Raw genomic sequence first — 20,718 nt, 5'->3', positions numbered from 1 at the left:
ATTAATGTAACATTTTAATGCACACAATGTTTATAATATTGTTTTAGGATATATATCGGATATCTATGTATGTACAAATAATGTAAATATATTTTTGTTTTTCAAATATAAGTAGATATACCTTTTTAAGTATTTTATATCAGGCATCAGCAAAGACACCTCATGGGGCTTCCCAAAATCAGCCTACAACTACAGCGTTCACCAACCCGCAGCATCGGCTGGACAAGACAAACAAAAGTACCACATAAATCCACTATTTGTCTCTATTTTGTCGTCGGGGACATGACTACCACTCCTTCAGGACCAGGTAAGTGTTTTTTTTTTTAATGTTTTAGCTCCGTGTCGTTACGTTGCGTCTCTACGAGGCGCACTGTCATTATCTGGATAGCAGTTGCTTGAAAGTGGCAGATCTTAACCCCATTATAGCGACCAAGTCACCTCTTACGCTACAGACAATCAATAGATTTGTTTCTCATCCCAATTAATTAATTTTAATATTTGCCTTGCAGTGCTCGATGTGTATTAGTAGTGCTCAGTGGTGCTAATTTGCATTGCTTGTTCCTCTACCCCAACGCAGTGTTCCAAAACAAGGCCCGAGTACAAATCCTGGCCGAGCTGGAGAAAGAGAGGGAGCGGCTGATGCAGAATCAGTCCAGCACTCCTGGAGCCAGGTAGCAGGACAATGGCCACCAAAGTCACAACCATGGAGATTTCTACACATCTACACAAATGCATCCAGTTTACTCTCACTCGTGATTGTTTTTTTTATTGACACTGTCAGATGATTTAAAGATTTCTAAGAGGCTCTCTTCCATTCACTCCACAGCATTTCAATAGCCCGTCACAACATGAAGGACTTCCGGGATAGTGCAGAGCAGCAGCATATTGTTGCCCAGCAGAAAGCGGCCTTGCAGGTACAGCTCACCGCTTCATAAAATGTTGGAAGTGATTTGCTAAACTGTGTCTTTTCCCGCAGCACGCACACGCACACTCGTCAGGCTTCTTCATCACTCAGGACTCGTCATTTGGTAACCTGATCCTCCCCGTGCTTCCACGCCTGGAGCCAGAGTCATGACCCCTGAGTCACCCTGTTCCAAGATTCCTTTTCAAGATCTTACAAATGTGGGCACATTTGTATCCTGGCAACAATCTGGAGTTGGAATCCATTGCAGTTATTTGGCAAAGAAAAAACATCCCAATAATTTTTAACGCTGGGATTTTATGATGTATACTGTGTATGCATATCTTGGTGCATGATTTTGTCTTTCCTAATTGAATTATTTTTGATGCTGTTTACAAAATAAAATATTAAAACGGAATTGACTGAGTTTGATTATTTTTTGTGCAGGGTACTCGGAGGTAAGTTATTTTTTAGGTGGTGCTCGAATGTGGTCACACCTCTAAACGTCCACTTGGTGGCAGCGTTGCGCTCACACGGGTCCACCTTTCAGTCCATCCGCCACACCCCCCGCTCTCTCACTTTGTCTGTCTCACTTTCTGTCTCCCTCTCTGTGTCAAGAGTCATTTCAGTCCTCCACCGGGTTGCCGGTTGAGGAGGATCCTGCAGGAGTATGAGAGCATCACTACAAAACTGGATCGGAGGAAGGGAGGCAAAGTGCCTGACTCGGGTGAGTTACTGACCGGACGTTCTTTAAGTGGGTCTGGGGTCTTAATTAATTAGGCAATCATTTCCAAACCAATCATGAAGTTTTGTAGAACTCTTGTTTCGTCCGTCAATTTCAACGATTCTGCAGGTACTCTGTCCACTCTTATTATTATTGCTGATTTTTTATTTTTTTTTAAATACAAATCATGCATGACCTTTAAAATGTATGCGCGCAGAGGTGTTGTTGGTGTTATTGGCTTTTTCCGTTTAACACAAACGTAGAGGGAAGATGCGGGTGAATCAGGCGGACAGGTGTGTCCGATATTTGTCATGCAGGTAGTAGATAGCTCCCGAGAAAGCCAAGTGCAATGGTGCACATGAGCGGAGATTAATGCGCTCCAAGTAGAGGACTCTCTAACCTTTTTTTTTTTTTTTTAACTTCTGTTATGGACTTAGTTGATGTTTGGATGGCTAACCATGTGCGCAAAAGGAATTTTTGAAACGTGTGCGTTGGAGACAATCCAGATATTCCCCAATGTTTTTTTTTTTTTGTAGAAATTTCTTTTTTGTGTGTGTGTGTTATTTGCAAACCGCTCATGGGATGCTGGAATTGCGCAAGCTTGTGGTGATAAAAGTAAAAAGTAATATACTAAATAATCAAAAGTTCAAGGAAGGTCCCATAAAGATGTCATAAGGAAGCATGAGGTAGTAAGATTTAAATGATGTCCTCTTAGTTCAGATATTAAATATCATCTGATGGTACCTGCAGTAGGGAGAAACCCACTTAGTGTCTATTAAGGTAATTTGGGTCCCATCTGCAGCTCCTTGACCTGCTTATTCATTATCATGACATCACCCTACCTGTCGATGTCCACAGCTACATAAGCATTAAATAGCCACAGACATTAGTGTAATGTCATTTAAATCACTGACCTGGTTCTAAGGGAGAAAGGTAAGATTTCAACCAAGCTGCTCAAATAAAATCTTCTTGTCTGCTGCCTTTAAAAGTGATTTTGTTTTAGATTTGTTTGGGAAATGGTTCGTGGTCATTTTAAATAAAAACAATTATTTAAATTCAAAATATATTTCTCAAATAGATTTGTTATTTTTATGTTATTTGTCCATGTGGAAATACAGCTATGATTGTAAAATAAACCACAATCATTTGAGAAAACGAGTACACGATTTTGTACAGTCTGTACTTTTCGCCAGTCTGTGTACACATGCTAAATTTGTTTATTTTACAACCGCTCAGAGGACTTTCTAGGTGTGTCTTGTCTAATTGCTCTCATCACCTCAGGCTGAGGCAAGTTATTGTTTCACATAAATGACCAAACAAAATGGGGTTAATTTAATGAATTAAAGAATTTCTGCCAAGCCATGACAGAACCTACGCTGGATTTTACAAATGAGCTTGTGTGTTGGGGAACATCACAATCACATCCTTTCTTTGTCAGCCTTTCAATCACTGGTTAATCTTTCATTTTGAGGCTGGTTCGTGTACTTTTTGGGCAAATTGCTTCCTAATCTTCCTGCCTTCTGGAGGTTATTGCTGATGTCATAGTCGCTCTTTTCGGGTAATTCTTTAAAGCTCTTAAAATGATTCCACCATCATTCGCAATTATTTTCTTTGGATTACCCAATTGACATCTGATATCTTTTTTTTTTTGAGTTGCTGACCAACGACTACTTTGTTGACCAAACAAAAATGGCTGATCCTTGCTTGACTTCCCGCAGTGTGTATTTATGTCGTCATTATTTTCCATTCATTCCGAGCCCATCCAGTGCGGCCGTGACCATAATGTGACAATCTCTGCACGCTCAATTACCCTCTCACTTGACATTATACCGGCAGCCTTACTGCTTTATTCATCAGACTCGCTCCTTTCACTTTGAGGGACGTTTCATGTAGCTCCATTCATGCATGAGTAACACAGGAGAATATGCACGTTCATGACTACTTTGTGGAGAAAGCATGGAAAAGTCAAACCCTGTGAAGAAAAAAAAGTGGCTTCATGAATATGCACATTTGGGACAACTTGATTGAGAGTAGTGATGGGATAATGAAGCTTCAAAATTGTTTCGCGAACCAGTTGTATTTTGTTGACGCCTCGAGATGGCAAAATTGAAAATAAATGTGGATCATCAACTGCTGAAAATGCATTTGGAGCTCAGAGTGCTCGGCAAATACGAACAAATGGAGGAAAAGAGCTGTTGGATGTCATTTTTCCCCCGACATTGCCACTGCATTACGTAAGTAGTCAAACAAATCCATTTGCACGGGAAATTATATCTTTGCTCACATTTTTACCTTATCAAAAATCGTGTTTGTACTGTGGATATGAATAGAACTCATGAGAGATTGGATTATTTTGAATTCAATAAATCACTCTGTCTGCTAAGAATTGTGTTGCTTTCTGACGAATACTTTTCTCGCCTAGCTAGCATTAAGGCCACTGTGTGAATATTCCACCTGTGTCAACGGCTGATCGCAAACCCTCCCAGCTGTCTAAAATCGGCACAGCAGCACTATCAAACTGAGAGGAACAAAACCGTAATTAATGGATCACATTTTGACTGGTTTAATTTTAGCAGATGCCAAGATTAGCTTAGAGATTTATAACCTAGGGAACATTCACGGAATGGCGTTTCAGAAAATCCTGTCCCTCCAGAGAACGCAACAGGGAGGGGAGGGGCTGGTTGGAGGGGGGGGGGGGGGTGATTACTGATATTTTTCGATATGACAGCTGCCAAATATGGTCTTTAGGCAGGCTAAAGTGTTTCCAAATGCCGCCTGCTTATTCAGCTGCTTGTTACACGGGCATTAACTGTCCTGTTTGCGCATCACACGCCACATCTACGAGCTTATGTGGGCTCACATATACACGGCCGTTTTTTTTTTATTTGAAATTTATTTTCCCAGCTAGTTGCGGACTTTTGTGTCCATTAATGAACATATTCCCCGTAGATACTCCATGGAATGTAATATCGGTCCTAGGCAATACGGCCCAGTTGTCCACTGAGGATTGGACATTAAAGCTACTTAATGTCTAGGGGTTTCTTACCCTCATGTTATTCCAAACAAACCACATTTTGGTATTTTGTTAACACACATGCGTGGGCTCAGCCTTAAAGCTGAGGCATCTTGATTTTTCTCTCGTTTACCGCGATGGGAAATTTGCTGGGCATCTGTGGGTTTTTTTTGACAATTTGGTGACTGAAAGTAGGCTTGACCTTAGACCATCTCAGAGTAGGTCAAAATTGTGGCGCTGGCGGATTTGGCTGAGGTGCCTGAAGACATTTGCGTGCGATTGGGTCCTATGCAACACAAATAGTCCCCTTAAGGGATGATAATTAATGTAATGAATTAAATTAGACTTAAATATTTGAATAGGCCCCAGGCTATGTTTTACAAGAAATGTCTGGTCCCAATGTGAAATAAATGTTGATAACCAGCATTCTGACTCACTTTGCAGCATACACATTGAAGCACATTATCACATCCATTAATGTGCCTCTTCCATTTATATCATCTATACTAGCATTATTTTGTCTTCCTCACAAACATTTAAGATGACAAGAGGGATATAGCGTTGAACACAGTCCTCACAGTCTCCTTGGAAACCGGATCAGAATCTTCTCCAATATGCATCAAAACGCACTGGTCAAAGATTTTCACAAGTGATCATGTGAGTTGTGATGTTTGAGTTGGATGTTCTAAATGTTTCTGTATCACTATACACAAGTCATGGGATGTTGTCCGGAACATGATTGTACCATGTGACCATCACGTGTGGAGCACAAAAAAAGAAAAAGAAAACTCGTTTCTCTTGATGGGAATCAAATGGGCTTTGAATTATAACCCCAAGCCACTTCTCGCTCAGAAATGAAATGAGTCACATGTCGCCAAACTCTCTAGCACGGTGCAATTATAGCGTTGCACGGCCACGGCTCAATTTTTAATTTCCACATTTTCATTGATGTGAAAACCGATTAGCTTTTTCTAATGGCTTCACAGGAGGTATATGAGCTGATTGTTTTTTTTTTTTTGCTCCAGTGGTGTATTTTCTGTCAATGGGAAAGATGAAGAGAGTCTACAGAAGCGAGCATACTGTTTTTCCTTGTGCTGATTCTACCCAACCTGCAGCTGCATAATGACAAAATTGTAATTTGTTGCATCGACGGGGGTTCAATTTTGCCCTGAATAATGCAACGGCTGAACGGCGCCACCTTGAATCGAAGGTGCGGCGTTCAGGAAAGAAATGGAGTTCAACATGGGCTGAAAGGAAGGAAAAAAATCTCTCACTCCTCTCCTCACCTCGGTTTTGTGTCAGTCACACACACACACACACACACAAATGGCGAGCTGTGAAAAGACACTTCCCTCTCTGAACATCCCACGAGAAATCTCACTTTCTTCTTGTCATCCTCTCGCCATCCCATATTTTCTGACATGTTTGTTCTTTAACGCCTGATGTGTGTGTAATTAAAAGGCAGCGATACAATGACTGCGTAAAAGAGCCCAATGATTTCTGACCAAGAGTAGGGGTACCGAAGGGCCGACCGATTAATCGTTTTGTCGATTTCCCAAATTTGGTTGATTATTCTATTAGGCTGATATTGAATTTCACTTTGTTTTGTTTGTCCAGCTTTTGTTTACGGTGCATTGCTAAGATTTTAAACTAATGTATTAATTGATTAATTCGATTTTAGTTAAATAATTTAATGCTTTTGGTTACTTATTTACTAACTTTTTTGTCCTGAATTTTTGATTTTATTTTAGTTTAATAATTTAATGTTTTTATTTACTTATTTACTAACTTAGTATTTTGTCCTTAAATTTCCTTCTGTTTAAAATTAAAAAAAAAATGAAAAAAGTATTGTTAAAGTCAAATGTTTTACTTTTAATTATTTGTTAGAAGTGACGAAAATAATAAATTAATATATTCGGTATGTATTTTCAGAATTAATCAGCCGATTATTCGGTTTTCAAATATCGGCGATGACATCGGCCAAAAAAAAAAACATCCAAATTGGTCAGGCCCAACTGTACCGTTGTCCAACTTACACCAGGGCCAAGTCCTAATGGTGAACCCCGTCTGTCTCAAGTAGAGCAAGATAGTAATACGACAATAGAGTTTTATCTGCAGGAAGTAAGGATCACCGTCTGTCACTTTGAGGGCTTAATGTTGACACGTGAGGGTGATAACACCTCACAAAGATCATAAAAAAATGACACAGACAAAGTCATAATAGGTGTTTAAATGCGATAAGGCAGATGAACAAACACTCTGCCTGAACTACCAGCACAAAGCCAAAAATCCTGCTTGTAACTCGTGACACAAAGGGGGACATGAAAATCTCTAAATGACTTTATTGAGGTTACGCATGTGAGTGATCTGCCCTGTGCTTCCGAGCAGTTCGCGTTTTATCGTACTTCCTCATTCTCTCTCAGGGGGTGTAACGTATTTTGTCAACAGAAGACATCAGAGGAGGAAACACCGACGCGAAACGTCTCTGTTGGTTTACTAGACTGAAACGAGACTATTTCTGTAGATTGGATCTCGCCTCAAAATCTGTTACTTTCCGTCCTTTTCTTTTGTTGCTATAAATCTGAAATAACATTTCCCCACACATATTTAATTTGGAATATTTCTAAATTCTTTCTTATAAATGATTTTTTATAGATAGTAAAATGTTTTGACAGGTCAGCAGGATGGGGTGAAGAGCACTCTCCTCAGCTGATCTCGAGGCAGATGACCCGTGATGGCCACAGTATCACCTCCACTGTAAGTGCACCATTGAAAAAATATAATATAAAAAAAAAAAATGTAACTTAAACTCACATTGCTTGATTTTTTTTTAAACAGTTTGAAGGACGGTGTGATAAATACAGAACATCAAAGTCCCAAAGAGGAGCAGCAGGAGTTCCTGAGGTCACTGGAAAACATCCTGCTCACCATTGTGCTGTCCATCATAATCATCATGACGGTTTTTGGCAACCTGTTGGTCATGGTGGCGCTCTGCAAGGATCGCCATTTGCGGTGAGACTTTCAAAATAAAATAAATGTAAAAAAGGTTTTAACTTTGATTTCTCGTCCTTCCAGGAAGAAAAAGACCAACTACTTCATCGTGTCGCTGGCCTTTGCTGACTTATTGGTGGCGTTGGTGGTGATGCCCTTTGCGGCCATCGAGCTGACCACCGGCGTGTGGAAATACGGCGAGATATTCTGTCTCGTACGCACGTCGCTGGACGTCCTCTTGACCACCGCTTCCATCTTACATCTATGCTGCATTGCACTGGACAGGTCAATGATGTTTTTTTGTGTATGTCAACAAAAGGAAAACGAGGTCATCTGACATTTGCCGTGTGTTTCAGGTATTACGCTATTTGCTGCCAGCCTCTTGTGTACCGACACAAGATGACCCCTCTGCGAGTAGCGGTGATGCTCGGCGGCTGCTGGCTCATCCCCACGTTCATTTCCTTCCTACCTATCATGCAAAGCTGGAACGCCATTGGCATCGAGGATATAGTAAGTCCTCACTCACTTGGCACACTTTGCTTCAGACGAGGTCATCAACTCTTGCAGGGAAAAAAAAAAAATCCCAATCCAAGGTCAAGTCAATATATAGCAAGCGAGAGTCGGTATATCCTCCTTAAAGAGCAAGATGTTCTTTCGGCGAGGGCAAAAGGAACATAAAACTCGGCAGCCTCATATTGTATCTTTCTAATAACATTTTCAATCCCTCCAACAATGACACGGTAATGCAGTGATCACAAAACAATTTTGTCCTCAGCGGAGGCTGACTGGCTGCGAGCAATGACAGCACTTGAGCGGACTTTTTTTTTCTGCTGGTCCGCCCGTGTTTTTTTTTTTTTTGCGGCCAGGTTATTTCAGAGCTAGCTTGAAATGAGCTGCGCAAATCCCTGGGGGGGAGGGCAGAGATGGACTTATTCATTCAGCCACGTTTAATGAAATACACATCTCTGCTTTTTTTTTTTCCCCCTAAGCCACGGGCTGCTCCCGAACGACATACGTGTCAGGAACGCTGGGGAGAATTAGGTCAGCCATACAATGGGGAGGGAAAGTCACTTCAATTGTGTGCAATTTTAGCTAAAAAGGATTTAATCAGTTGCTGGTGTTCTATGCGACGCAACAACGATTTACGTAGGTATCAGGATTGAGCTACCGCAATAATGGATATAAATTGCAAAGTCTCATGGCATGAGGAGGTCCGGTTCAATGATACGTCACGAGCAAAGTCTCGCCACACGCTGAGATTTATGGGTGGCAAAATTCACTTTTTTGGCTTGAGCGCACTTGCAGAATGTAAAAAGATGTGCAGACGTTTCACCTTTGCTTTCCGGGGACACGGTGTACCTCGGTGAGCCGACATCGATCATAACAAACCTTTTATGGGTAAGATGCCGGCTTGCAAATGGGCGGAAAATTCCAGTTAATTTCAACGAACATTCGGGAAACATCCAATGTGCAGTTTAGCTGGGGGTGGGGGGGGGTTCCACCAGACGTTCACGGAGCTCACAATCTGTCTGCATTTCATTCTCACCTTTTTTCCAGATAGAAGAGAGGCGGACCCCGCCAGGTGGCTCCAACGACACAAGCTGCGTCTTTCTGGTCAACCGTCCGTACGCTCTCATCTGCTCCACGGTGGCCTTCTACGTGCCTCTGGCCCTCATGGTCCTCGCCTACCAACGCATCTACGTGACCGCCATGAGCCACGTGCGGCAGATCGAGACCCTCCAACGCGCCGGATCCGCTCCGGCCGCCGGGACGCCCGCCCCCGTCGTCACGGCGAGGTCGTCCACGTGTTCGGACCCGGCGGACCATTACCACCTCAGAACGGCTGAGGGAGCCTTCTTACCGGAGTCGGCTCCTGTAGCCAACAGCCGCATGCGTGTCGAGACAAAGGCGGCAAAGACCCTGGCGGTTATTATGGGCTGCTTTTGCCTATGCTGGGCGCCGTTTTTCATCACCAACGTGGTGGACCCCTTCATTCACTACTCTGTGCCCTGGCAGTTGTGGACGGCATGGTTATGGCTGGGCTATATCAACTCCGGCCTTAATCCTTTCCTGTACGCCTTCCTGAACCGAGCTTTTCGGAGGGCCTTCCTAGTAATTCTTTGTTGCGGAGATGAACGCTTCGCAAGGCAGCGGAGCTTCTCCTGCGGACCTACGCACAGAGTCTGCTCGCCCACATCCGTCAATGGGACGTCAATGGCGCTAAGGTAAAGACAACACTTTTCCATATTTTTAGGATTACCGTATTTTCCGCACTATAAGGGGCACCTTAAAACCTCCAATTTTCTCAAAAGCAGACGGTGCGCCTTATAATCCGGTGCGCCTTATATATGGACCAATATGGATTCGTGGATGAGGACTAATTTATTAAAGCAAGCTTTACGCGTTTATTTTGTGTGTTGTGTGATATTAACGTTTGAGCAACGTTGAGTTATTGAGATATTGTTTTCACTATTTCGAGTGTTACTATATTGTGATTGCATTAACGTTCGAGCAACGTTGAGTTATTTATTCTATGCGCCTTATAATCCGGTGCGCCATCTATATGAACAAAGTTTTAAGATGGGCCATTCATTGAAGGTGCGCCTTATAATCCGGTGCGCCTTATAGTGCGGAAAATACGGTATATATCGAGATATACACAAGAGTCTGTTAACCTGCAAAGACATATTGGGACACTAAAAATGCCAAAACATGAATATGTAATATGTGCTAAACACTAACAAAACATTTGTTTATGTCTTGAAATAAACATTGAGTCTGTGAGCAGCTCACCACATACAAAGACCACACACAAATCCGAACAGTAACATTAGCTCCGTCGCTAACGTAGCATGAGAGGTGTCCATCTATTTTAGTTACTAAAGTTGGGTCGCCATGGCAACAATAGAGATGGTATTTGCCTCTTTTTACAAGCCGCCTTCAAAATAATTACAAAGCATTTTCTATTATAAGATGTGATTTATAGAATAGTTCAGCCTTTGGACAAGAGGAGAGGATAAATGACATTTTTCATCATAATAACGAGCGTGAACACTGCTCCTTTTCAGCACAGGATTTTTGTGAATGTTTGTGGCGATGACTCAGTTGACAGCTGTGTTTGCGTTCCCTACTTCAAGTGGAGAGGATGATGGAGGAGGCGAGCCGCTCGCGTCTGGATTGTTTAACTTGAGCACAGACACTCGACCGATGCGCATGAGACAAAAGGCGCTTGCATGCGCACTTGCGCGTTCCTCGCCATGGAATTTCGCTCATATGAAACATATATGAGCTCAAATCTGGGATTTTAATGATTTGGGTTTGATTATTGTGAGCCCGTGCACAAATCAGAACTTCATTTTAATGGGATGGGTGCACGTTATGTTACCTACTGCCTTTTTAGGCCAGGTTATACTTTGTTACTGACATCTCCAACTAGCCAAAGAATTACAGCACACTTAATAACCACGTCACACGCCATTTTTAGTGGCTGATCTATGTGGTGCAATTGCAGAGTACAGTTTTGGTTACCAGGACGACAGGTGGCAGAGCTACTGTAGGTCATTGCGATGAAGCCAGCCTCCTCAGTCTTGCCAACATAGCTTGAAGTTGTTTGAGTTTGTTGCTAAATTTAGGAGGACTTGCTCACCCCTTCGCGTTCAGACTGAAAATGAACCACACCGTATTCAGGTGGGATTTTAAAAACTGCTTGGATCTTCCAATACTCCTATAAGGGAGGGGCACAGGATGGGATTGGAAAGGAAAAAAAAAAAAAAGTGTATATATGTAATTATTTTTAATGATCTGAATGATCCTTACATATTCTTAGAACTTCATATTTCATAAATGGTGCTTCAAATGGATGCTAATTGTGTTAATTTTATTTAACAAGGCCATACCGGTTGACTGTGTAGTTAATGATAAATAAATGTAAGATGACTTCCCCTAATGACTTTAAATGTAGCACATTTGCTTCCTACCAGTTAAATCTTCCCTTGGGTGCTGTGTGTTATTTCTGGGATTCTGTCAGCGTCCTCCGCTGAAAAAAAGTCTGAGGCCAAACTCCACGATAAGCAACTAGAATGACAGGTGTGCTATTAAAAGCTAATTGGAAGTTTAAATATGTATTGGTAAGCCTAAAAATAAAATGAAGCAGCCTCGCCTGTGTGTGTCACATTTCTGCTTGGAAACATAACAAACTCATTGTCCAAGTCTTCCTGTGACACTAAATCTGCTGGCTTCTCTCCTGAATTTACCTTTAGCCTCGGAGTGATCTCATCGGCTGCGTCCATGGGCTTCCTGTCTGCCGTTTAGTGGAGACGCTGTAGAATCCGATTCAGATTGGAAACAGATCTCATTGCAATAAAAAAGACAGGATACTGCCATTTGTCCTTAAAATGCATCTCGTAAAAAATAAAAAATAAAAGGCCAATAAAATGTCGCCGTTGCTATTATTAACCGTGTTGATTCAAACGCTCACCATTTGGTATTAAGACTAACAATGTGGCTTAAAAAAGAAACAATGTCTTTTTTACCACAAATTGAATCGACTCCCACTCGCCTGCACGTGTGTGGTTTGCCCCTCTGTGTCTCGAGAAATTACAATCAGAATATTAAGAACCCGTTCACTACCAATGACGGCTATAGACGTCAAAGATCCATTTTAACCGGGCTAGCAGCAATTGAGTTAATTAATGGACTCGTAATCCTCAACTGACGAGTCAGGACAGCTCGTGTGATATGACGACGGCACGTTTGACGACATCTCGCCATCGCCCCCAAAAAAAAATCTCCACACCATTTCTGTGCCATTTATCCAAAGTTGAGTCATTGCGAAACGGCTTACTCTCTCGTGTTTTGTGGAGCTCAGTCGCTTGGATGAAACACACAGGTCGCTTTTGTATAAACGTTGCAGTCGCTGATTTATTATGAGACATGTAGAATTTATTGTTGTTTGATTGAAACCAAAATCTTGTAACTGATCCACTGTAAATCTCACTCCCTCCGCTCCCTCTTGCTCGGATTTCGTCATCCTTATCTCCTTCTGTTGAAATATTCTGAAAGCCTATAATTAGTTGGAATTTAAAAAAAATAAATATGTAGCTTGGATTTCTTTGTTTTTGATGCAGTGATATCATGGAAAGAAATATTTTCAAATATTTCTGCAAGTGTCGTTTGGAGTGGTTATCAAATTAGTCATGCCAAAATGCCCTGTTGTTTGTACAGTATTAGAATTGTGATGAGTCAGCAAAATATTATGAACCTCTATAAAAGCGTCGAATCCCCCTCCTCATAAGATTAACATTTCCCACCAAATAAAACCGACCTAAGCACTTTCAATATATTCAGAATGAACTTAGTCATCCCTCTCAAGTCTCATGATTAATTGGATCTAAGCTCCATCCTCCACGAACGCAGCCTCTGGACGTTCGCCTCAGCTGACCGATGGCCCGAGAGATACGCCGCCGAAAACAACACGGAGCGCAAAAATAAATCCCAACTTGATTTCATCCTGTTGAAACTCTTTTCGTTGCATCACATCGCTTGCCAGGCTCCGGGGGGGGGCTCGGAGGGTTTGCGCTATCTCACTTTCCCATCGTTTGGAGAAGCGGCTGGAATTACCCACGCCGCTACCCTGCTCGTCTCTCGGGAGATAATCTCATTAAGAACACAAGAGGGATGAGCAGCGGGGAAAAAAATGTGCGACCAATTTTAATTCATAGTATTTGAAGTCAACAGTTTATAAGTCAATTTGGGATTTGGTGATTGGCTGACCCCTGTTGACCTGCTCAATTATCCCTTAACTAACCACAATTTAAGTTAGACCTCCAAAAAAAATCACTCTAATTCAGTCAAGCCGAATTTTGAAGTTTATCTCAAATGATATTTATGGTTTAGTTGATTTTGTATCACATTGTTGTTTTTTTTATTTGTTTTTTCCATTCCATAGGCCCTAAAATAGAACTTAGTGGTAGCTCCGGCTGCTGGTGTTGATACAGCGACGGAAGTGCATAGCTTTATTGTGGACAATGAAGCACTAATCTCCCTTTGCACAGTTGTAATTCTGTCTTCACAGTAAAAGCTAATGAAAGCATTTATTTCGTTGAGACTGCCAAGTGTTAAAAAGCACAGTGCATGAAAGTTAAATGACCAACGCTGTCGGTGTAATAGTGTGTATGTGCCAGTGTGTGCAAGAGTTTCTTGTTTTACCGACTCATCCCCCCGGATCCCAAAATGTTTTATCCTCCACGCCTAAATGATGATTCCTGGATTGAAACCGAAGAATGAAAAAGCTCCATTAATAATAAAAGTTCATAGGATTGTGCTTCAGAGGATTTTATTCCATATTTGCAGTTAAGTGGTGATCTTGTTGTAGCTGCAGGTGAATTTTCTCTTTGGACCTTGGGGATGAATTTGAGACAGGATCATGTGGTTAGTTTTATTTCTTAGCATTCCTGTTATTTATTTTTTTTGCCAAATCCGTAAAGCAACAGCAAAATGATTCCGTTGGATTTGAGTGTGTTTGTTTTGAAGGCTGCTAAATATTGTGTTAGTGCTTCAGTGGCCTCTCTTTCCTTGTATGCCAAACATGAGTTTGACTCTGAGTGTGTTCTAGTGCCTTTTTCAAATGTTTGGGTTTATTCCAGCCACCGTCCTTCCATTTTCCATAGCACTTGTCCTCATGAGGGTCGTGGGTGGGGGCGTGTTTTGAGTATCAAACATCAAAAACACGATTTGCAGGCTAGATTCCTGTTAAACTGAGTTATCCTATTCCAGCGATTGAAGCAAAAAAAAACTTTGTGGCCAGAACATGCTCGGACCGCAGTGGACCGGACTACCCTAGATGAAATTACAGTCCAGCAGAAGCTATAATTGGGGTCACGTCTCATTCCCAATGTGATTAGCAGGTGTCACACTTCCTTTATTACTCGCCTCGGTAGCAAGTTCTGGTTGTTTGCTTGTTTACTCACAAGAAGGCATTGACGCTGCACTTTTTGCCTGCGGCGTTCTTGTGTTAGCCTAGCATTAGTCCTTGACGGATTTATTCTCTCCAAAACAGAATAAAACTGTTGATTCCATTTGACTAAATAAATAATATAATATAATATAATATAATATGGCGGCTCGGTGGCGCGCTGGGTAGCACGTCCGCCTCACAGTTCGGAGGGTGCGGGTTCGATTCCACCTCCGGCCCTCCCTGTGTGGAGTTTGCATGTTCTCCCCGGGCCCGCGTGGGTTTTCTCCGGGCACTCCGGTTTCCTCCCACGTCCCAAAAACATGCTTGATAGGCCGATTGAAGACTCCAAATTGTCCCTAGGTGTGAGTGCGAGTGCAAATGGTTGTTTGTCTCTGTGTGCCCTGCGATTGGCTGGCAACCGGTTCAGGGTGTCCCCCGCCTACTGCCCGATGTCGGCTGGGATAGGCTCCAGCACACCCGCGACCCCCGTGGGGACTAAGCGGTTCGGAAGATGGATGGATGGATAATATAATATTCGCTCGCATTGGTCGCATTGCGATGATTGAGCAACTTCATCGAGAGTTCCTGCTTGAAAAGAAGCAAACATGACACATAGGGGACTTGTGTCCTCGAAACCCAGAAAAGGCTTCTGAAGAGCCTGGAGGACACTCGTCAAAGTATGCACAAAGTTCATACGCACATGTACACACAGTCAAGTTTTTTTTTTTTTTTTACCGTGTTTGCTTTATTTATTTTTTTATGTTTATCAACACCACTTGGCCAGTGAATATTTTACTAAGATTATTTGGCTAGGAAGGATTACCTGAATAGTATTATCATGTTGACACTCTTTAAACAAGTTTATTTTACACTCTTGAGTTTTTGGGTCCACTGGATGTTATGCTCTTTTAGAAAACCGGTAATATTGCAAAAAAATTAATTCCATTTTTTACGTTGGACCTCAATGCACATTTTGGCGTTCTTGTTTAATTTGCATTCCCGTTGAGACTGTTTGCATTTGAATACAAAATCACAGCCTGAGACATCTACACACCCACATGCTATAGCAGCCAAGATTTTTTTTTTCTTCTTCTCAGACCAGTGGTCCATTTCTAATAAGGTTGACCTACTTCTACCAAACAGTCCACAACAATGTACTATGAAATGCGATTTATATTATTAAAATATATTCGATTAAAATTATGGGATTTGAACTTTCTGGTTAACGTTCCGATGGGAAAATTGCCCTTATCGTCCATCCTGATCAGTGCTACAACTTTCTCACTTCTGCATCTCCAAAAGCCAAGAAGATAAGAATGAAATTTGATTATTTAATGTCCTTGAAGGATATTAGAATCGAATGAAAGGAACACACGCACGTCTCGTATATCCTGTGTTTATCTCTCTTGGGTCGCATGCTTTCAGTCAAACGCCTTGCAGCATTTTTAGATGTATCAAAACAATCCACTTCCAGTGGGGAGACAAATTTGCGTTCCCCTCAGTGTTGATGCAAGGGGGGGGGGGGGAAAGCTGCTAGTATCAAGTCTCTGGATTCAAGCTAGTTAAAGTTCAAACCGAAAAGCTCAGAACTTGCTGAAAAACAAAAAGCCTCGTTTATTTTGTATTTTATCTTTGTGACATTACCATGTATTACGTTGAGTTTTTAATATGGAACATATACATGGACAATAATAGCCTGGAGCTAGCTATCACTAGCACGAAAGCTAGCACTCGCTTTGTCAGAATTAATATATTTCACATCCTTGTTTTCAGCATAGCACGGAACAATTCAGTGGTTCTTTGTGACCTTGGTGTTCTTCAACTTTTTTTGTTTTGATGAAACCTGACAGCAAATGGAACTTTTTCTCCACCAAAAATCCCCATGGACACGCAGTCCTTAAATTGCACAAACTGATGAAAAATCCTTAAAAGTCCCGAAAAAATACGAAAATGCTCTCACATCGGGTTTTTTTTTCCCGCAGCAAAGGATCCAATGAGTAAAAAAACAGGTTTTGATTTAAGAGTTGGAAAAACAGCCTTCTTTTACTTCGGGAACGCTTTATGATATCTTTACTGCCACAACACGTCAGTTTGAAGATGCTTGTGGAAAGAAACATCTTCACTTTATCTAGCAAAGATACACTGTGTGCAATGCATGTAGGCTTAAGTCAATGTTTGAAGTATGACTTGCATTTGATGTGTCTGATACTCCAAACATCTGCCGAGGCCTTAAAGGCACAAGATGTTAATTCAGTCTAGCCAAGGATCATACCATATATGTATGTTCACTACGCTGACCTGGATCTCAACTCAGCCTGAATAAATTGAAACTGATAAGGAACTGTTGAGTTTCTCCTCAAAGTGAAGTTAAATGTGATGCTATCTTGTAGCTAATGCACAGAAGTAAATCGTCCAAAAGAATTGAGAGCTTATTTGCGGATGGATGGGTGGATGGACAAAAGATTGATATAGATATATACACTACCATTCAAAAGTTTGGGGTCACAAAATTGTTTGGGTGACCCCAAACTTTTGAACGGTAGTGTAAATATTATTATAATAAAATATTATGAATGAAATATTATAAATTATATCTTATATTTGTATAAGATTATAAAAAATCTATGAATATAAGTATACATATATATTATAAGATTTTTTACACAGAAGATTATATATATAATCTATAAATAATTATCTAAATAAATATATACACTACCGTTCAAAGGTTTGGGGTCACCCAAACAATTTTGTGACCCCAAACTTTTGAACGGTAGTATATATATATATATATATATATATATATATAGACATCTAGCTAGCTAGCTAACTGGATGAAAGGTTCTCAGCAGGAAAGCCTCAGCAAAATATAAAAAATAGATTTATTTGAATGTGAAAGCGCACAAACTCAATATCGATGCTAATGTTCTCATCTCCGATTTAATATTTATACTTTTTCCCCCTAAATATGTAATGTCTGTCCAGTATTTTAGCACCACCAGGGTACAGTCAGTGACATGTTTTATTCATGAGTGCTGTTCTTGTCAAATGAGCTCACAAATGAATATTTAATAGACCTAAATTCTGCGACCAACATGTGCTAAACTGCCTTTGACTCATCTGCGTGAGGTTCCATGCTTATTCCGTGCATGTTTCAAATATTCCACAAGACACTTGTTGAGATTTGTGTCAAGGAGACCTGTGATGTCACACTTTTTCTTTGTTTAACTGTAATCAAGCTTCCCATTTCCGTAAAACTCGCGAAACTAGCAGGGCGTCGTATTGCCCGACACTAAATCCTTCCAAAGCTTCTTCTGCTGGAGGTCTCCACTTGTCGAGAGGAGGACAGAGACGGACGGGGCTTTGTTTGGACAGCAAACGCACTCCTTGTACAGAAAACACCGTAAAAAAAGTGGAGCCCAAGTAAAAGAACGTTTATTTTTCTTTTCCCTGTTACAGCTGGCCACGCCCCTTTTTTTGTGGGATTGTGCATGTGGTCAATCCAATGAATTATTTATAGTCACCTGGATTGAAGAATGTAAACTTGTTCTTGCTATGTATGTGTATATATACATATATATTAGAGGCATACAGAATACGGCATATGTATTTTTAGTGATAACATTTTGTTTGTGTGTCTTCTTCAGATTGTCCTTCTTGCCAAATCGAAGCTACTGTGACAACAAAAGAACCATATTGGCCAATGAGCCCGAGTCCCAGGACTCCCTTGGACCTCTATGAGGACGACTTGTCCAGTAGGAGGCCAAGTGTCCTCTGTGATGTCAACTGCTGTCGACTGATTTAACTTTACTACATCGGTCAGTGATGTCCGTCTTACCGGGGAGATTTCATGAGGTCACGTACGTCGCCGGTGGACGATCTAACCCGACGACAGGAAGACTGTAAGGTGCTTCGTTGTTTTTGATGATTGTCTTTAGATGAACAGCCAAGTGTGGGTCCAATTGAATCAAAAGCACAGTCGCTGGTTCAGTCGCCATCCTTTGATGGAACAAAGCTTTTCATTGGAAGTGTTGCACTTTAAGGTGACGCTGTAAGGCAAAAGGTCATTTTCCAGTGTTTTTATTAGTATGTTGTGAAGATATTTATGACAAGATAAGATCATGTTTATTTCTCTTTCTTTTGACGTGTTCCCAATAGACCAAGAAAAGTCACCAGCAGCAAAAGGGTCTTATGCTGCATTATAAAAGTAAGATGGAAGATGGAAGAAGTTAACCAAAAGTGACAAAGTAAAGCCTTCAATATTTATAAAATGAATATTGCTAGCACGGATTTTCTTCAGCATGCTAATATGGTTCCCATAACTTGCTGAAATCCTTTCTAGACATGCATTGTCTTATTTTGACCGCTAGAGGGCAGAAAGGCAAAATACTAAAGTTGTTGCAAATTTAAAAAAAATAATAATAATCTGCCTTTACAAATATGAGCATGTCATTGAGGTATGAATGTAACAATATGTTTATTGTTTTGGTTGTAGTTTGCAGTCAAACTGCATCATTACCAAAAAACTGATGTTTGTTATATTTCCACGTTTACGTGTTTACTGGATACATAAAAATAACTTTTGTCAGATTTCAGGTCGAGTGAAGAAAAGAGTTGATGTCCATTCTGATAATTACACAGCCTTTTCACTTTTGTTTACATTTTCTTTTAGTTGTTTGTGGAAATTGGGAGAATATTACTGTTAGTAATTCAGGCTAAGGCCATTTTTGTTGTCTTTCTAAGGATATAATCAGAATATTCAGTTTTGATTATTCACAGTGACTTTCATCTTCTCTATAATGTCTTTTGCCTACATGAGGGGAAACAATAATAATAATATTGTTGCCCATTTTGTCATTTTTTTTTTCTATTGCATGTGGTGGCGGTTCAAAATAAATTTCTAGAATATTGAAATGAATTGACCTTTTTTTGACCCATACTTACCTGACATCAAGTTCTGCACCAGTTCCCGTTTTAGTCACGGCTCTTTTCAAAGAATCAACATTAGCACAAAAAATGTGTTTTCGGATGACGGAATATGTTATTACGCGTAGGCATGAGACATATTTTTAACGAGGTTTAACAGCGCTCCAACACAAAGGCGTCGTCAAGCAGCCTATTCAATGACAGCAAACACAAAGATCAACAATCAGCGATTGGCACCGAGCCTACCATTAACTAATCAGAGGAGGAATTTATGTTGTCGGGCCTCTCGCTGCTGTTTCCTGTCAAAAGAAATGATTTCAACATTTGACTCCCTGTGCCAATATTTATGTTGCTAAAAGGGTATCCTCTCGACCCCGTGTGTGTGTGTATGTGAGCAATGACTCATTGCCTGTTGCTATGCATATTTCTCATAATCAGTTTTCCCCGAAAAGGGGAGGTGTCTGTGGAAAGCAATTTGCTGCAGGATTTCGATTGTTTTGTGAATAAAGTTCAAGGGATTTGCTGACTTATCTGCTTTCAAGTGGCGTTCAGAGGTCCCACTCACCATCAAAGCGGCAACACTGTGCCCTTCAACAGGTCAATTATACACTTGGGGTCTCGTAAAAATTGATTCCCTTTGAAAAATTGTGCAAGTGCAACGTAGACGTAGTAGACTACACGATCGATGCTGCAGAGGTCATTGAATCTGATTGCCTTAGTTTATTTTTGTCTGGTTTTTTTTTTTTTTTTTTCGTGATATGTAGATTCTTACCACCAGATGTCAGTGTAAGACAAAGTTTTTTTCTCTCTCTTCCGGCTTCTGACTAAATAAATAAATAAATAAAAATAATAAAATATAAAAAAGTCAGAACATTTAAATTAAATTCCATATATATATATATATATGAATGACTTTTCGACCTTCCGCTTGTAGATTCTTACCACCAGATGTCAGTGTAAGACAAAGTTTTTTTCTCTCAACTGGCTTCTGACAATAAATAAATAAATACATAAATAAATACATAAATAAAGAAAGAAATATTCACAATATTCAGAACATTTAGATTAAATTCCATATATATGAATGCCTTTTCGACGTTCCGCTTGTGATTCCCTTAACAAGATGATTAAAGCGAGCCCCCACACACACAAATACACACATCAGATGACATGTTTTCTTTGTGAGCATGACTACCTTTGTCACGGTT

At 40.7% G+C, this 20,718-nt stretch overlaps 2 protein-coding genes across 4 annotated transcripts; both read left to right on the top strand.

Annotated features, from left to right (window-relative positions):
* The first annotated feature begins 137 nt into the window (after window positions 1-137).
* LOC119130973 (ints3 and nabp interacting protein) lies at window positions 138-1,191 on the top strand. The gene is made up of 4 exons (XM_037264984.1): window positions 138-307; window positions 578-671; window positions 827-914; window positions 977-1,191. Exons 1-4 carry the CDS (start codon window positions 163-165, stop codon window positions 1,073-1,075), a joined length of 426 nt encoding a protein of 141 aa, XP_037120879.1. The 5' UTR covers window positions 138-162; the 3' UTR covers window positions 1,076-1,191.
* Window positions 1,192-1,537: 346 nt separating this feature from the next.
* On the top strand, window positions 1,538-20,040 carry si:dkey-247m21.3 (5-hydroxytryptamine receptor 4). 3 transcript variants are annotated; one of them, XR_005099679.1, is made up of 8 exons: window positions 1,538-1,628; window positions 7,314-7,395; window positions 7,477-7,650; window positions 7,714-7,914; window positions 7,986-8,139; window positions 9,187-9,854; window positions 18,232-18,491; window positions 18,743-20,040. XR_005099679.1 is itself a non-coding variant. In XM_037266035.1 (7 exons), exons 2-7 carry the CDS (start codon window positions 7,373-7,375, stop codon window positions 18,323-18,325), a joined length of 1,314 nt encoding a protein of 437 aa, XP_037121930.1. In that variant the 5' UTR covers window positions 1,538-1,628; window positions 7,314-7,372; the 3' UTR covers window positions 18,326-20,040. The 3 variants fall into 3 exon arrangements, 2 of the variants coding, with proteins under 2 accessions (XP_037121930.1, XP_037121931.1); XM_037266035.1 differs by having other exon boundaries at window positions 18,232-20,040; XM_037266036.1 differs by lacking the exon at window positions 1,538-1,628 and having other exon boundaries at window positions 7,053-7,395; window positions 18,232-20,040.
* The last annotated feature ends 678 nt before the right edge of the window (window positions 20,041-20,718 follow it).

This window comes from Syngnathus acus, chromosome 12 (genome assembly GCF_901709675.1).
Source record: "Syngnathus acus chromosome 12, fSynAcu1.2, whole genome shotgun sequence".
NCBI classification, from domain to species: domain Eukaryota; kingdom Metazoa; phylum Chordata; class Actinopteri; order Syngnathiformes; family Syngnathidae; genus Syngnathus; species Syngnathus acus.
Note: the sequence above shows the minus strand (reverse complement) of the source record. Positions and strands in the feature narration are given on the sequence as shown.